The sequence below is a fragment of the Biomphalaria glabrata genome, chromosome 15 (assembly GCF_947242115.1).
Source record: "Biomphalaria glabrata chromosome 15, xgBioGlab47.1, whole genome shotgun sequence".
Classification (NCBI taxonomy): Eukaryota; Metazoa; Mollusca; class Gastropoda; family Planorbidae; genus Biomphalaria; species Biomphalaria glabrata.
The window spans coordinates 8,045,178-8,060,399 of NC_074725.1; the positions used below are offsets into that span (position 1 = coordinate 8,045,178).

Consider the following 15,222-nt stretch of genomic DNA (forward strand, 5'->3'; position numbering starts at 1 on the left):
ACTAATAAAAACTGACCTAAGACGAGTGTATTTGTAAGGTTCTATTATGTCAAATTTGCTATAGCCAGGAGATAGACTTGCCAGCGAAAGTCATTTTGGCTTCATTCACTCGCTTAACCCAATTAGTTGTATGAAGTCTTGTGTGAGTGAGATGCGAAATGAGAAAGAGAGAAATGAGAGAGAGAGAGAGAGAGAGAGAGAGAGAGAGAAAGAGAGATCGAAATGAGCGGCTATAGGGTATAGAAACATGGAGAAAGACATAAAGGATATATACTTAATCATGCAGTCACACATACTTTTCTGATTGAGCTAGAACAGTTAATCAGTTAAAACAGGAATATTTTGGCGCATATCACTTTCAGAAATCAATTGGCAACAGGTGTCAATTAACTATTCACTCAATTTAGATTAATGTCAATTTCAAAATGTCCAGAAAACTCATTAAACATTTGGGTTAATGGGAAGGGTGGAAACAATAACTTTAAAATCAACTCTGAATGTCATTCATACAACTGAAACGAAGAAAACTGAGGAGGAAAAAAAAACAAAAACAAAACAAACAAAAAAAAGCAAAAAACAAAACAAACTATTACTTGTTATCGATGACCACAGGGCCAACGAAGGGCCATGGCCTAGGGCAAGTCACACTGAACACCTGACAAGATGGAAGCAACAATCTACATCAGAAATGAAGAGGCACCTGCATCCTTTAAGTCATATCATACCCAAAAAAAAAATCCAAGCCATGTTTCCTATTCCATATAATGTATGATTATATCAAGAGAATCTGAAAACGAGGCGAAGGGAACTGACGATATCAACTCCCTGGTCACGTGGTCCATGCCTCGATGGAAAAAAAAAAGCAGGTATGATCTACAAAAGCCAGACAACTGCCACTAAACATTTAACCATCTAAAGGCGACTGTATGCCAAAAAGTAGTGCAACAACATGCTAGAGAATAAATAAATATATATAAATGGACTGATGCAAGTTAGGTTGGGATATGGCATTGATGAACTGATGTTATAAAATGTGCTTCTCAAACTGTGGGCACAATCTACTCATCCACCCTACATTTCCAAACCAATCTATTGTTTTTTTTTCTAGCGGAACTACATACGTCATCAACAGACATCATTCTTAGTTCAAATCTTACTAATATGGTCGTGGATGGCTGTCTGGCAGTGCGGTTTGCGCGCTGGACTGACGTTCGGACTTATCGATGGTCCCGGGTTCAAACCCTGCCCGCTCCCATCCCCCGTCGTCCTGCGGGAGGTTTGGACTAGGAAGTAATTATCTTCAACTCTGAAGGAACATCCGAAACATGTCAAACATTTTACAAACAATTAGTATTGAGTACCAGTCACTAGTGACCAACACTTTGAAAAGCGCAAGACAAAACAACTTTTTATTTTAGCACACCAATTTCAAGTGTGTCCTCTAGAACCAATCAGGTATAAATATACATAAACAAAACGGCATAGGGTAAAACAAAAAAATCAATGACTGGGTAAGAGGATCTTCCAAGCCATCTGAAACCAAATCGATTAACAGTGAGCGGGGGAACACCTTGCTAACACACCGCAGCGGCTCGGAGACTGTATGATCTGTGAGCAGAACGAGATTTCATTAAGACAAAACAACAGTGAAAGTCATGTGACACATGCAAGTCAATGGCCGTCCCACTCACCTCTGCTTTAGGCTGGCTGTGGGTGAATGGCTGGTCCCGCTCCCATTTGCTGGCTATCCTCAATGTCTCCAGGGTCTTTTCGTGGGAGGTCTTGCTCTCGTCCAGTAGGGTGGACTCGTAGAATTCCTGGATATCTGCAGAGGGAACATTGAAGGGGGCAATATGAAAGACACGGTGCATCGTATTCACGTCACAGACTATACATTCATCAGAACAAGTTGTATGTACATTGATTTCACAAACAAAATAAGGCAATCATTGTTAGCATGCCGAGATGCAGATCAAAAGTGGATGTTTCAAAACATAATGAAATTGCAACCAATACATAATTTATTTTAAAAGGTCTACTAACATTATCCGACCAGCTAAGCCTGATTCATTTTTTCTGAATTATTAGTGCTCCGCTCTCTTTAATTTCTCTATTTATGTGCTTTAAAAAAAATTATTATTTACTGCCATTTGTTTGGATCAAAACATTTTTTCCCCTTCACTTTTGCTGTAGTAAGTAAATGTATGCGTGGCTTGTTTCTACTTTGAACACGTAAACTGAGTGGAAATGTTTGAAGAAATCAGCTCTGATGTAAAGACTCTGAGGGAAGGGCCGTGTTTAAATATTTTTTTTTATTTGTAATGGAAACACAAATATTTTTGTTTTGTTTCCAAACTGCACAATTTGATCAGCTGCTGACTGGCTTGTGGCTAGAATGAGAAGTGAAATGAAAGAAACGACGGGCGAGGGGAGGGGGAGGGGCCAAGACAAAATGACCTAAGTTCAAGACCTTCAAAATAGAATGATACAGTATGAACTAATTAAGTTCAAGACCTTCCAATAGAATGATACAGTATGAACTAATTAAGTTCAAGACGTTCCAATAGAATGATACAGTATGACCCAATTAAGTTCAAGACCTTCCAATAGAATGATACAGTATGACCCAATTAAGTTCAAGACCTTCCAATAGAATGATACAGTATGAACTAATTAAGTTCAAGACGTTCCAATAGAATGATACAGTATGACCCAATTAAGTTCAAGACCTTCCAATAGAATGATACAGTATGACCCAATTAAGTTCAAGACCTTCCAATAGAATGATACAGTATGACCCAATTAAGTTCAAGACCTTCCAATAGAATGATACAGTATGAACTAATTAAGTTCAAGACCTTCCAATAGAATGATACAGTATGACCCAATTAAGTTCAAGACCTTCCAATAGAATGATACAGTATGACCCAATTAAGTTCAAGACCTTCCAATAGAATGATACAGTATGACCCAATTAAGTTCAAGACCTTCCAATAGAATGATACAGTATGAACTAATTAAGTTCAAGACCTTCCAATAGAATGATACAGTATGAACTAATTAAGTTCAAGACCTTCCAATAGAATGATACAGTATGACCCAATTAAGTTCAAGACCTTCCAATAGAATGATACAGTATGAACTAATTAAGTTCAAGACCTTCCAATACAATGATACAGTATGAACTAATTAAGTTCAAGACCTTCCAATAGAATGATACAGTATGAACTAATTAAGTTCAAGACCTTCCAATAGAATGATACAGTATGAACTAATTAAGTTCAAGACCTTCCAATACAATGATACAGTATGAACTAATTAAGTTCAAGACCTTCCAATAGAATGATACAGTATGAACTAATTAAGTTCAAGACCTTCCAATAGAATGATACAGTATGACCCAATTAAGTTCAAGACCTTCCAATAGAATGATACAGTATGACCCAATTAAGTTCAAGACCTTCCAATAGAATGATACAGTATGACCCAATTAAGTTCAAGACCTTCCAATAGAATGATACAGTATGAACTAATTAAGTTCAAGACCTTCCAATAGAATGATACAGTGTGAACTAATAAAGTCAAGACTTTCTAATGGAATGACACAGTATGAACTAATAAAGTCAAGACTTTCTGATGGAATGACACAGTATGAACTAATAAAGTCAAGACTTTCTAAAGAAATGACACAGTATGAACTAATAAAGTCAAGACTTTCTAAAGAAATGACACAGTATGAACTAATAAAGTCAAGACTTTCTAAAGAAATGACACAGTATGAACTAATAAAGTCAAGACTTTCTAAATGACACAGTAAGAGGTAAATAGATGCACATCTAGTCGAGTGTTGACACGAGTAGAAAAAAAAAAAGGAGTAAATACAATGATTGGTTCGGTAGCACCGTGTAATGTCATTTGGGAGGGGGGGGGAATGAGAGAGAGGGAGAGACGAGAGAGACACAAAACAGTAGTGTTGGTCAGAAGACATTTTGGATTGGGCTGGCTCAATTTCCCATGGGAGTAGACACCCTGATGAATAAATTAGTACATTGTAGCCAGAGTTTTTTTTTCCTTACCGAGCCTCCCCCGCCCCTCTCCATTACGCCTTCTAATACCTCATCACGTGGCTTTAGTTACATGGAATAAGATGGAAACTTTGACCTCCTGAGAGAGAGAGAGAGAGAGAGAGAGAGAGAGAGTAAAAGAGATATTACTGTGTCGAGATCATGACCTGTACAAGTAACTAACAACCCAATATAAAATATAAATCGACTTTTTTTTTTCTAAGACTAAAAATCTGTGTTCGCATTATAGTTAGAAATTCGTATTTAACTATTAATCAAGTAAAAACGATATTACCGATGTTTAAACATAAAAACCACTGTGCTAAGGAAATGCCTACGAAAATAGAAGGTTTTATAGAGTAATAGATATTGTTTCAAACTTTAAAACGGCCACTTATTACTTTCTACATAACTTAAAGGGGACTAATTCAATTTATACCATAACATCGATCAAGTACTATTTCTTTCCATTTTTAATACCAAACTACATAATTAATTACCAAAAGTAAATTAACTATTTTTTTATTGATTCTTGTGTTGTCATGTAAAAGAAATAATTGTGCAAAACTTTTAGCTTGATTTGTGATTGGGTGTGGGAGAAATAACGTGTACAAACTGATTACCAGACAGACAGACAGACAGGTTGAGTTGATATAAGCTTTGTAAAAAAAAAACGTTTCTAACTAATATGTAAACAAAATTTTACAACGATTGGATCTAACTCAGTAACTCCTACTTAATTTAAACAGAAATGTTACACTAATTAGAAACAATCCTGTATGTAATCTGACATCAGGGCAGTATTATCATTATAGTGTGATCTACGGTTTATTAATGAAATATGATCGGAATTTTGTTTTCGAAAATTGATGAGGCATCTTTAGCTTTTGTTTCAGTAAACCTTGTCCACCAAAAAAAAAAAAGCAATACAGGTAGGGGCATATAGTGTAAATATCTTGAATTGGGTAATACATTCTATACGTATCACTACTTATTTGTATTGAAATATTAATATTGAGCACATTCTATTTATTAGCATATAATTTTTTTTAAATCCACTTTCAGACCGTGTGGCCTATGGGGCAGATGATGTAAAGGTCATCTGTTTCTGTGGCCTACAGTTAACGAGGGTGTCATGTGGCCAGCACAACGACCAACCGTCTTTACATTTCCCCAACTAATGTCAGGTACCCATTAGAGCTGGAAGGAGCCCGAAAATCCCAGTCTTCACCAGGATTCGAACCCCGGATCCCGGTTCGGAAGCCAAGCGCTTCATTTCATTCGTTATTTAGGAGAACATCTTAGGCTGTCTTTCAAGAGAATACAATGACGTCACAGCCTTTCTTTTCACTCCACACTACGACGTCACCTGCATCTGGATCTATTAGTAGAAACACATCAACAGCATACAAAAATGCCATCAAATGCACTCTCCATTACGTCAAGCTAACACTTTGGGAGAATGGGCATTCCGCCTCGCCCCCCCCCTCCCCCCAGCAACTGTCCGAGAAACTCTTTGAAAAGACATTAGGTAATCAATGAAGCCGTGGCCAGCCGCGATTGCATCGGGGAGTTGAGACACCAGGAGTATCAAAGTCACATAGCGCCCCTTACACCGCCCCACTCTCGCGCCCGTCCCCCCCCCTAGTAAGCTCTTGAGTTTTTATTCCTGAAAATGTATTTTGAGGACAGGAGGTGACAAACCCTCCCATGTCCAGAGGGGAAGTGGGGCGCTAAGAGAGAGAGAGAGAGAGAGCAGGAAGGGGGAAGGGTCTGTGTTTGTGGCCGACTTCAGGAATGAGAGACAGATCGAGATCAAGCCATAAACAGCACCAAATAGCTTTTCGGTGTTTGCAGACGACAGTCAAGGACGCAGGAAAAGTAAATGGTCATGGAGAACTCAACTTCACCGTGACGTTTTGGATTATCCGCCCCAACGCCATGTTGGCTTTGCACAATATCTGGGACGCCGAGAAAAGAGGCGATGGTATCGAGTTCGACTCCAGATAGAGATCGGAAAATGAATTCAGAATATATTTGTGTACAACCATACAGCTCAAGCGGGGAGCTAATGTAATTTGAGGAAAATAAAAATCAGCTGATCTTTGTGTTGGTCACTTGACAACTGCACGCTTTGAATTGGACGACAAAAAAAAAAAGTAATGTACTTAACACAACCCGCTTCGAAAAAACTTCAAATGGCCACACATACAAAAGTTTCTAATAGAAAGTAAAGTAGCAATTATACATAAAACAATGAACCATAATCTTCAAATACAAAAACAAAATTTAATAAAATACTCAGAAAGACACAAAAATAAAGGCACACTCCACGTTTCATATGCTAGGACAAATTTGCACAAATGCTTCTTCTTCCCTAATGTTATTAGAGCATGGAATGAGTTGCCTGAGCCAGCCAGGAAAACCAGTGACTTGGCAGAATTTAAGTCATTGCTTAACATGCATGACTAGATGCATGACGCGTAGGACGTAATCATCTTTTTTGAAGTAACGTCTGTAATATATAAGATAAGATACGAAGATGAAGAAGTGATTTATATGACACTAAGTTGACAAATAGTGCGTTTTAAAGCCGCAAAACGTTTTGCATAAATCTCTGAACTGATTAGGATTTGCAGATACAACTTTCTTTTTGACAACATTATCTCTTGGGTAGAAAAAGAATTCCTAATTACATTAGCTCTGTGTCTTGTAGATCTTGACATGTTCAGCCAATGGCGTGCTGACGTCTATCGATAAAATAGATAAGCTGACCTAGCCCGTACGCATTAGTAAATGAACAGGTCAAGCAGTCAATCAATACTCAATAAACTCTATCTTATTTATCCAATCTAAAGAGGCACATCCCCAGGGCATCAGTAAACATCAGAAGAATAGATTCACTGTAAGCTTTCTCTTGAACCAAGTTACATGGGATTATTATCACTAAGCCAAAAAACAAAACTCTTGGTCATTTTCATTAGAAAAAACAAAACATTTGTAATTTCTTTAAAAAAAAAACGCAATGCGATATTTCTACCGTGTGAAACTTTGATCACCGGTAGCCTAATCGATCAAAATAGTGAACTTGGTTGGTGAGTAAGACCTAGTTGGTTAGAAGTTAAGAACTAATGAGAACAAAAAAAGAGGAGGGGTGAGAGAAACTTGAAGAGCATACGGTGTGTATCTGTGAGATAATATATAAAGAATAAGTAGAAAGACCTATTGGTCTTATCCCAAAATAAATAAAAAGACCTATTGGTCTTATCACGAAATAAATAGAAAGACCTATTGGTCTTATCCCGAAATAAATAAAAAGACCTATTGGTCTTATCCCGAAATAAATAGAAAGACCTATTGGTCTTATCCCGAAATAAATAGAAAGACCTATTGGTCTTATCCCGAAATAAATAGAAAGACCCATTGGTCTTATCCCGAAATAAATAGAAAGACCTATTGGTCTTATCCCGATTCGATCTCAAAACTCGTTAGAAAATGCAAATGACTATCCATTGCAAAGCAGAAAATTCTTGATGACTAGTTATGTACATTTGTGAAAAGTACTTTATTTAATTCGTTTTGTATAGTAACAATGGGGACTATTCTTTACCATAGAAAAAAAAAGTGATAGATATAAACACAGTATATTACACTCTAGTAAGACTTCGCCACCAAAGTGCGCCAGTTTTGTCCTCAACAGCGTAAATGTCAAGGAGTCTATTCTGACAGCATGTGTTGGGCGTATTTTATCTTCAAGTCGAATGTAAAGAATAATATGAAGGAGGGGGGAGAGAGAGAGAGAGAGAGAGAGAGAGAGAGAGAGAGAGAGAGAGAAACACTTAAAGTTCACTAAGTATTAATAGAAAGATAAGGAAATGTAAAAGCGAAACCTCCCCTAAAAATATATATATCTATATCAACCATCATGATTTCATCCAAGAACTGTTGGCCCAGTCTAGAATGTTCAGAGATGGGGGCCTAATGGAAAAAGTCTCCCTCCTGCAAATAGATCGAAAATGACGTGCTGCCCAGTAGCCTTGAATCAAGCGTCAAATACACTACGTCAATTCAATGTTGGCTAAGAAGTAGCGAAAGAGAGATTGGTTGGGAAAGGGGGGGGGGGTGGAGAGGCCACAAGATAGTATTGGACTAAGATAGTGATGCCGGCTCCACAATGTAATTTCAGCCTGGCTATTGAGGAAGTAGATCTAATCCTACCTTAGGAGAAAGTAAGCTGACATACAGACGTGGCTTACATTCAGAACTGTTTGTCTTTACACATACCACACCACTCCCTTCTCCCTCTATATCCAAGTAGAGTCATTTCACTGAACTCATCAATACTATAGACTGGCTCGTTAGTAACATACAGAGAGACAACAAAAATCAGGAATTACATTAAGTTTAAAAGTTAGCATTTAGCTCCATAAATTATTTTGTTCAGCGTTTGAGCACATTTGAAGATTGAAAAACATTTTAGCTGAATGTTAACCTTTTTATTCCAGACTTTATATTAGCGTTCTGTGGCCTCAACAAAAAAAAAACACTAAGCCTGTCCCAACCAAAATAAAATGTAGTTGATTACAAATTACAAGCAAATGGTAAGGGATTTAGTATTGCTTTCATGAGTTGACCATTAAACCAAGCAACCAGAACATTCATATTTGTACATATTGAGGAAATGAAGTCATCTAGAAACCGACAAATAATGTACTTTTTGTTTCATTTTTAGGAGACACCACTTTGAGATGCATTGTACATATAAGCAGGGGCGTAGCTAGGGATTTGGGAGCCCGGGGGGATAGACCTCTTTGGGGGCCCCTTGCATTTTGACATTCGACATCATGGCATGAGATAATGTACTTAATAGGTACATAAGCCTACATTCAAATTGGTTCAGTATATCAGTAAAATTAAAAAGAAATAATCATTAAGAATCTTCTAATGAATCTTCCGTTGTTTATTGGCGAAATAATGCACAAGTGACAAATCTCAATTCATATCGCTTCACGTCGTGCATTCTGTGCAGCAAAGGCATCTATAACATCCTCTATATCGATACTGTCTAGTATTTGTGACTCCACTAACACTAAAGCCATGCTAAGCCTTTCTTGCGTCATTGTGCTCCTGAGATAGTTTTTTGATGAACTCGAGCTTTGAGAATAATCTCTCAAATTACGTATTGGCAGTGACCTGTGTAAGCAGTAATCGGACGGAGGTTGCAAGGTTTGAGCACACATCATTACCATATAAAGCCAGCTTCCTCAATATTTCAATTGGTGATTGTGGCACTGCTTTGTTGATGAAACGTGCTCGTGCATCAATGACATCATTGAACAAGCAACACAGTTTTTCATCAGCGTGTCACCATCCATAAACTCCAAGAGGTGTCTTGGTTCAAGAAGAAACCCAAAAGTGTCCACATGGTTTTCCAGCCTTTGGAATCTGTCCTTCATCTCCACGTAAGCTTGAGTTTGTTTTTGCAAAGCACATAATAGCTGATATACACGCTTCAGAATATCTCTCCAATACTGCTGATGTGTCAAAATTTGCGCATGAAACATATGTGACAGTTCATCTGGTTCTGCCTTAAGCTTTTCTTCTTCTAGCTTCCTCTACAAAAGAGTTTGTCTGTGAAGGACTCCTTCTTCATGTTCTTTCAGGTTTCTTCCATTTGGTGAAACCAACTCCAGGTTTGCTCAATGCACTAGATGTCTTTTCTGATGCCTCAGAAAATAGTGCACATGCAAAACAAAATAGACTCCCCAAGTGTGGAGAGAAGAGGAGCCAAGATCGTTTGCAAATCGTTCCTGTTGGAAGCATTCGAGTGAACTATGATGTCAAACTTCGTGATTTATTTTGGTTAAATCCTACTGGAAATAAATACCGTTCATCTTTGTTTAGGAAAAATAAGCTACCCTTTAACACAATCTTTGCGCTCGCAGTTCCTCAGATAAAATTCCAGGCTGGATCTATCCAAAGTCTTTGTACTTAATTACAGCTTCTTCCACTTTTGGAGAAAGTGATTTTGGAAGACCATCACTTGACTCAACATCACTTACTTCAGATGTTTTCTGTGACTGTGGTAAAAGGTATTCCCCTGGAGTCTCTTCAGCACTTCTTCTCTAATCAAGAGACATTTTTACTTCTTCGACTGCTTTATCTTTCCATGAATCATCTGAATAATGAAACTTTTCTTGACACGTTCATGGTCTGCTTTGTTTTCGGTGCTCTTATCAGGTTTCTTGTTAAATGATAAGGATGATGAAATAAACTACCCTATATACCAAGTTACTTCCTGAGAGTAACACGGCACTAGTCAGCGCTACTCCTTGAGATTGAGAGTAACCCCTCATGGAAAGTGTTAATAATCTGTGTGGACTACATACAACAGGGTCACTAACTTATATAACAACGTGAAAAGCAGGATTACAAGTCAGTGACGTAGTATTTAATTAATTCAAAAACAAATTTCGGACACTCATTTGGCCCCCCCCCCTTTTCAAGTGGGGGCCCGGGGGATCTTAAAATTCCCCCCCTCCCCCACCCTAACTACGCCACTGCATATGAGCATTGTCTTGATAATCTAACTTCACCTCAGACTCTTACAAAGACAAGGGAAAAGTAAAGGGGGGACAACTCAATTTCACGTTGCAGCCTCCCTTCCCCCCAAACAATCCACGTGATCAATCGGAAAGCTTCAAAGATATGAATAATAAATGCAGTTCATTTTCCTCACGCTGGCTAGTGGAGGCGGGAAAAAAGAAATCCCGGAGCAGACCTGCCACCATTCCAAGACCCAGAGGCCGTATAGGAAGCCCAACACGAGACTAGTCTGCCAAACTCCAAATTACATGTCAGTAAGTCATTCACAGTGTGTGTGTGTGTGACTGTGTGTCAGTGTGTTACTATTTACTTTATGTAGGGAATAAAATACAGTCGTATACGGGGTTAGATACTCAGCTAGTCAAAGGAATGTTCTGCTAAAAAAAAATGATACTATACTCCTGTGATAGAAAACTTGCAACAGTATAAAGATACTTGAAATTGGAATTGACGTTGGTAGAAAGCCAAGTATGAAAAGCAGCAGTTTTGAAGCAACTTAAAGTACATCTTTAAAATATCTTGTAATTTCATTTGTATTTTCGTACATTTAAATAGAAAACTGAAAAGATCAGAGAAACAAAGTCACGTTTGTTTGTTTTTTTTTTGTTAAAAAAAAAAAGTTTGAGCGCCATTCAGGTTTCTTATCAAGTTAAGTGATACACATACAAGGGTTAGTTGGACTAGCTGTTAGGAGCTACAGCCCAACAACCACCCACACCAACATCCCAACCAACATCATGTGAGTTTGTGTGTCTAACAATCACTGCCCTAGATGACTAATTCTACAGCAAGCGTCCAAAGCAACAAAAAAGGTATGAGAAATGTCTGTGAAAAAGTTCCAGTAACAACTTCTGTGGAATGAACAAATTTTTATCTGATGAGGATCACACCAACATCTACATGATCTACCACATACACACATATTTATGACAGGAGATTGGGGGGAGGGGGGAGGTAAGTAGTGAGACATGCTACATAACTCTTGTTTGTTTAAGGAAATAAAGTCAGAGATGCTTTCCTTTGTCATGTGGAACATTTGTAATAAAGGGAAACATGACATGTGGCTAGAAATAATCTCATATGTTAATGTAGTCATACATGGCAGTACATTATTTCTTGTTGTATGTCTCTTCATTAAAGCCTTGAAACAATCAGATCATAACATAAATATGATGATGATTTTTCTTTATTAATTCATTTTTGGTCAGAACTAGTGTACTATATTTGGACAAAATATATCAATAGTGATACAAATTACTGACAATATTCATATTAACAACAGCACATATAAAAATAAAAACTGACTATAATTTACAATATAGTACTATCTGTATCATTTACATGATATTTGATCAAGAACATGGTAGAGTTTATCTACTTCACATTTATTTCACTTCTTCATAATATGCTATATGAGAAAAAACTAATACAACACTTGCCTTAAGTACTATGTTAAAGCTAGCGACATAACAAATGACAACTGATATTATAATAAATTGTGTAAATCCCATCAAGCTGGGCTAATTGAGTTTTTAATGCAACAGATGAGATACTAAGACTATCAAAAAATGAGCAAATAATACAAAACAATGCCAGCACTTTAGATCATAGCCCTAGATGAAGATTATAGTTGGGGATGCCTATTTCATTAATATAACTTAGTAAAGCAAGTTGTGATAGTAGCTTTAAGACAAGAATAACAGATTACCTAAAGCTCTATTAATGCAAATATATTTCAAATTGTTGATGTGGGTAAAGAGCATTAGAACTCAGAAGACTACAAATGGTAGCTAACAACTAAAAAGATGTTAACTACCAATAACTAGGTCTAGATCTAGATCAGTCAGGCTATGTTTAATACACATTCCTAATTCCTAGACTCTACACAAGTTTCTATTGACTTACCTAGAAGAGCTTGAAACAAGCGACTTTTAAAAATACGAATGACCCTCTCAATAGCTGTTTTAAGAGGCCTGTCTTGGGGTTTTGTAAGTCTGGTGTGATAATCCTCAAGGAGCTCAAGAGCTCTGTGTGCATCTGAAAGATAAAAAAAGATTAGAGATAAGTTTAATACAAAAAAAAACACACTTGCAAGCATTTATACAAAGACTAGTCTTTAGTCTTTCACAAGTCCAGCAAACTAAATATTTTACATCTTCGTCCAGTCCAAAAAAAAAAAAAAAAAAAAAGAAGAAAAAAATTGTCAATGTCCTTTACAACTTATATAACATAACTTTATAGATTTTTAAAACTTGTAGTTCCTGCACTCCGTTGTGGACATATGCTGGCTAGACTATATGCTAGAAATGATGAATGCTAGTGTTGACAATGCAGAGCCACTGGTTTGAGCAACGATTCAGGGATGACTACATGTAAAAAACATTTATTTTTTTTCAAGCTTTTTGGAAGAAGTGATAACACAAGTACGTTAAAATAAAATATTTAAAGAACAGCTCAGGCGTCACGTTGTTCTCATTGGAATTGAAAAGAACAAAACACTAGCAGCAACTGGCTAGTGAAAGAGACAGCTGGAGTACTCTAACTATAATAATAATCTTAATTATCCATGAGGGAATTTGTCTCACAATTTGTGCATTACACTAAACAAAACATTATAACTATAGAAAGCAAAATATACATTCACACCAGACTCACTCATAATTCACATGCAAAACATTTTTATATCAGATAGTTTCTATTTAATGATTTGATTGCCAGGGGAACAAAAGACTTTTTGCTATTGGTATATATAGCATTTATAATATATTTGAGAACTAAAGGTAAACTACTGCCTAAGACAAGACAGAAAAAATAGCACTCTGGTGCTGACTGCATTAGATGTAACAAAAGATCTAGGTCATGGCTGTGTAATCTTGCTAAATAAACCACACTTACTTACTTATTAGAAAGATAATGATTTATTACAATATATATATATTATTTTCACCTACTTTGACATAGTTGTTAAATTTCAGAAATATGGAAGTGTTTCGTTTTTTTTTTTAAATGGCTGTTGAAACAAAAATTTAATTAACCTTAAAAGTCAATCAAGTTCACATTGTTATTTATAATGCCGCAAGTATTAAAAAAGAAAAGAATATTGATGATACCGTTTTTAAGTTTACTAGCAAAGTATCTGGTACATATAGCTAAGACTGTTAGTGTTATAAATGGTTTTTAAAAAATATAAATAACCTTACATCATGCCAGAATTTTTTAAGATAATGTAGCATCAGATTACATTATTATAAATATGAGTTATGATTGCTTATACCCAATGCAGTCAAAATTATACAGTTGAATCATACCACACCAAGATGTGATTATACTGGTTTTAATAACTCTAGAGAGCTAATTTAACTGTATGGCTTCTGTACTTAAGGATTTGGCCCAAATATTGGCTGGTCAAAACCAGTTGCCCAATTTACCAGATACTTTAATTAGAACCAAGCTATATGGAATTACTGAATCAGTAAAAAAAAAATAATAATAATAATTGAAGCAATTAATTCAAAGTCTTGAAAATATTTAATTTACACTCAGCTAGAGAATGACCTTATGTTGCACTTCTCCCGTCTGTTTTTTTTTTTAGCTCTTTTTCCAATTTGTGACTTAGATTGGCATTCCTTTATTTTCAACTTTTTTCAGTATTTTAATGACAAACATGATTACATTATATAATATTTACTTCTTTTTTGCATAAAAGAACTAGTGTAGTTTTAGTCTTTCAAATCATTATGATTAAGACTAGAATTCAGTTGAAAGTCACTTTTTCAGCTCCCTTGAATGGATTTGGTTCAATGACTATTTTAAAACTAGCACTATAAAATACAAAACACTTAGATCTAAATTCTAAAATAATGTAATCTAGATCTTTCTATATCTGTTAATTCTGTTGTCTATGACTATTGATTTAGACTCTATGAGAAATTAATATTATATTATAAGTGAATCTCTATCATAATAGTCTTTTATTAGTCATACTTTTTAGTCATAGTCAGGAGTGATGATATCAGATTGTGAAACATAAACTGGCATACTGCCGCATAGTCATACTTCATAGTCAATACTGGAATACTGTCAATATATGAATATGAATAGTCACAATACATACTGTGATCAGAATCTAAACTCTGGTCTAGTCACTGTGAGTGTGAGTGACTGTGTAGTTAAAATCATTTAGATAAAGTTATTAGATCTATATCTAGAATAATCTAGATAGAGATGATTAGATCTATTGCTATTCTAGTACTAGCAACTAGTATCATAATTCATAATCATAACTGACTTAGACTTACTCAGACTAAGTCTAGATCTAGAATCTAGTAACTAGAATAGCTCTACTTAGTACTTAGTCGACTTAGCCTTCTAAAGGCTTAGTAAAGGCCTTAGACGGCTTAGACTCTTACTCTTAGACTTTATTTTATTTTAAAACGGAATCAGCCTTATCACTATTAATATTATCAGGGATAATAATAAATATGAATATAAATAATATAATGACATTCAAGTAAAAGCTTATTCACAATAGCAGATTATGTAAAGATCTATT

The 15,222-nt window shown here is 36.0% G+C and overlaps 1 protein-coding gene across 4 annotated transcripts in view; it reads right to left on the reverse strand.

Annotated features, from left to right (window-relative positions):
• Positions 1 to 15,222, reverse strand: part of LOC106057190 (disks large homolog 1-like) — a 114,377-nt gene that overhangs the window by 98,726 nt on the left and 429 nt on the right. For all 4 annotated transcript variants that reach the window (XM_013214286.2, XM_013214287.2, XM_056012858.1 and 1 more), the window contains exons 2-3: positions 12,576 to 12,707; positions 1,692 to 1,825 (exon numbers count right to left, since the gene is read on the reverse strand). In XM_013214286.2, coding sequence (XP_013069740.2) covers positions 1,692 to 1,825; positions 12,576 to 12,707 — 266 coding nt within the window. The remainder of the gene's footprint in view (positions 1 to 1,691; positions 1,826 to 12,575; positions 12,708 to 15,222) is intronic.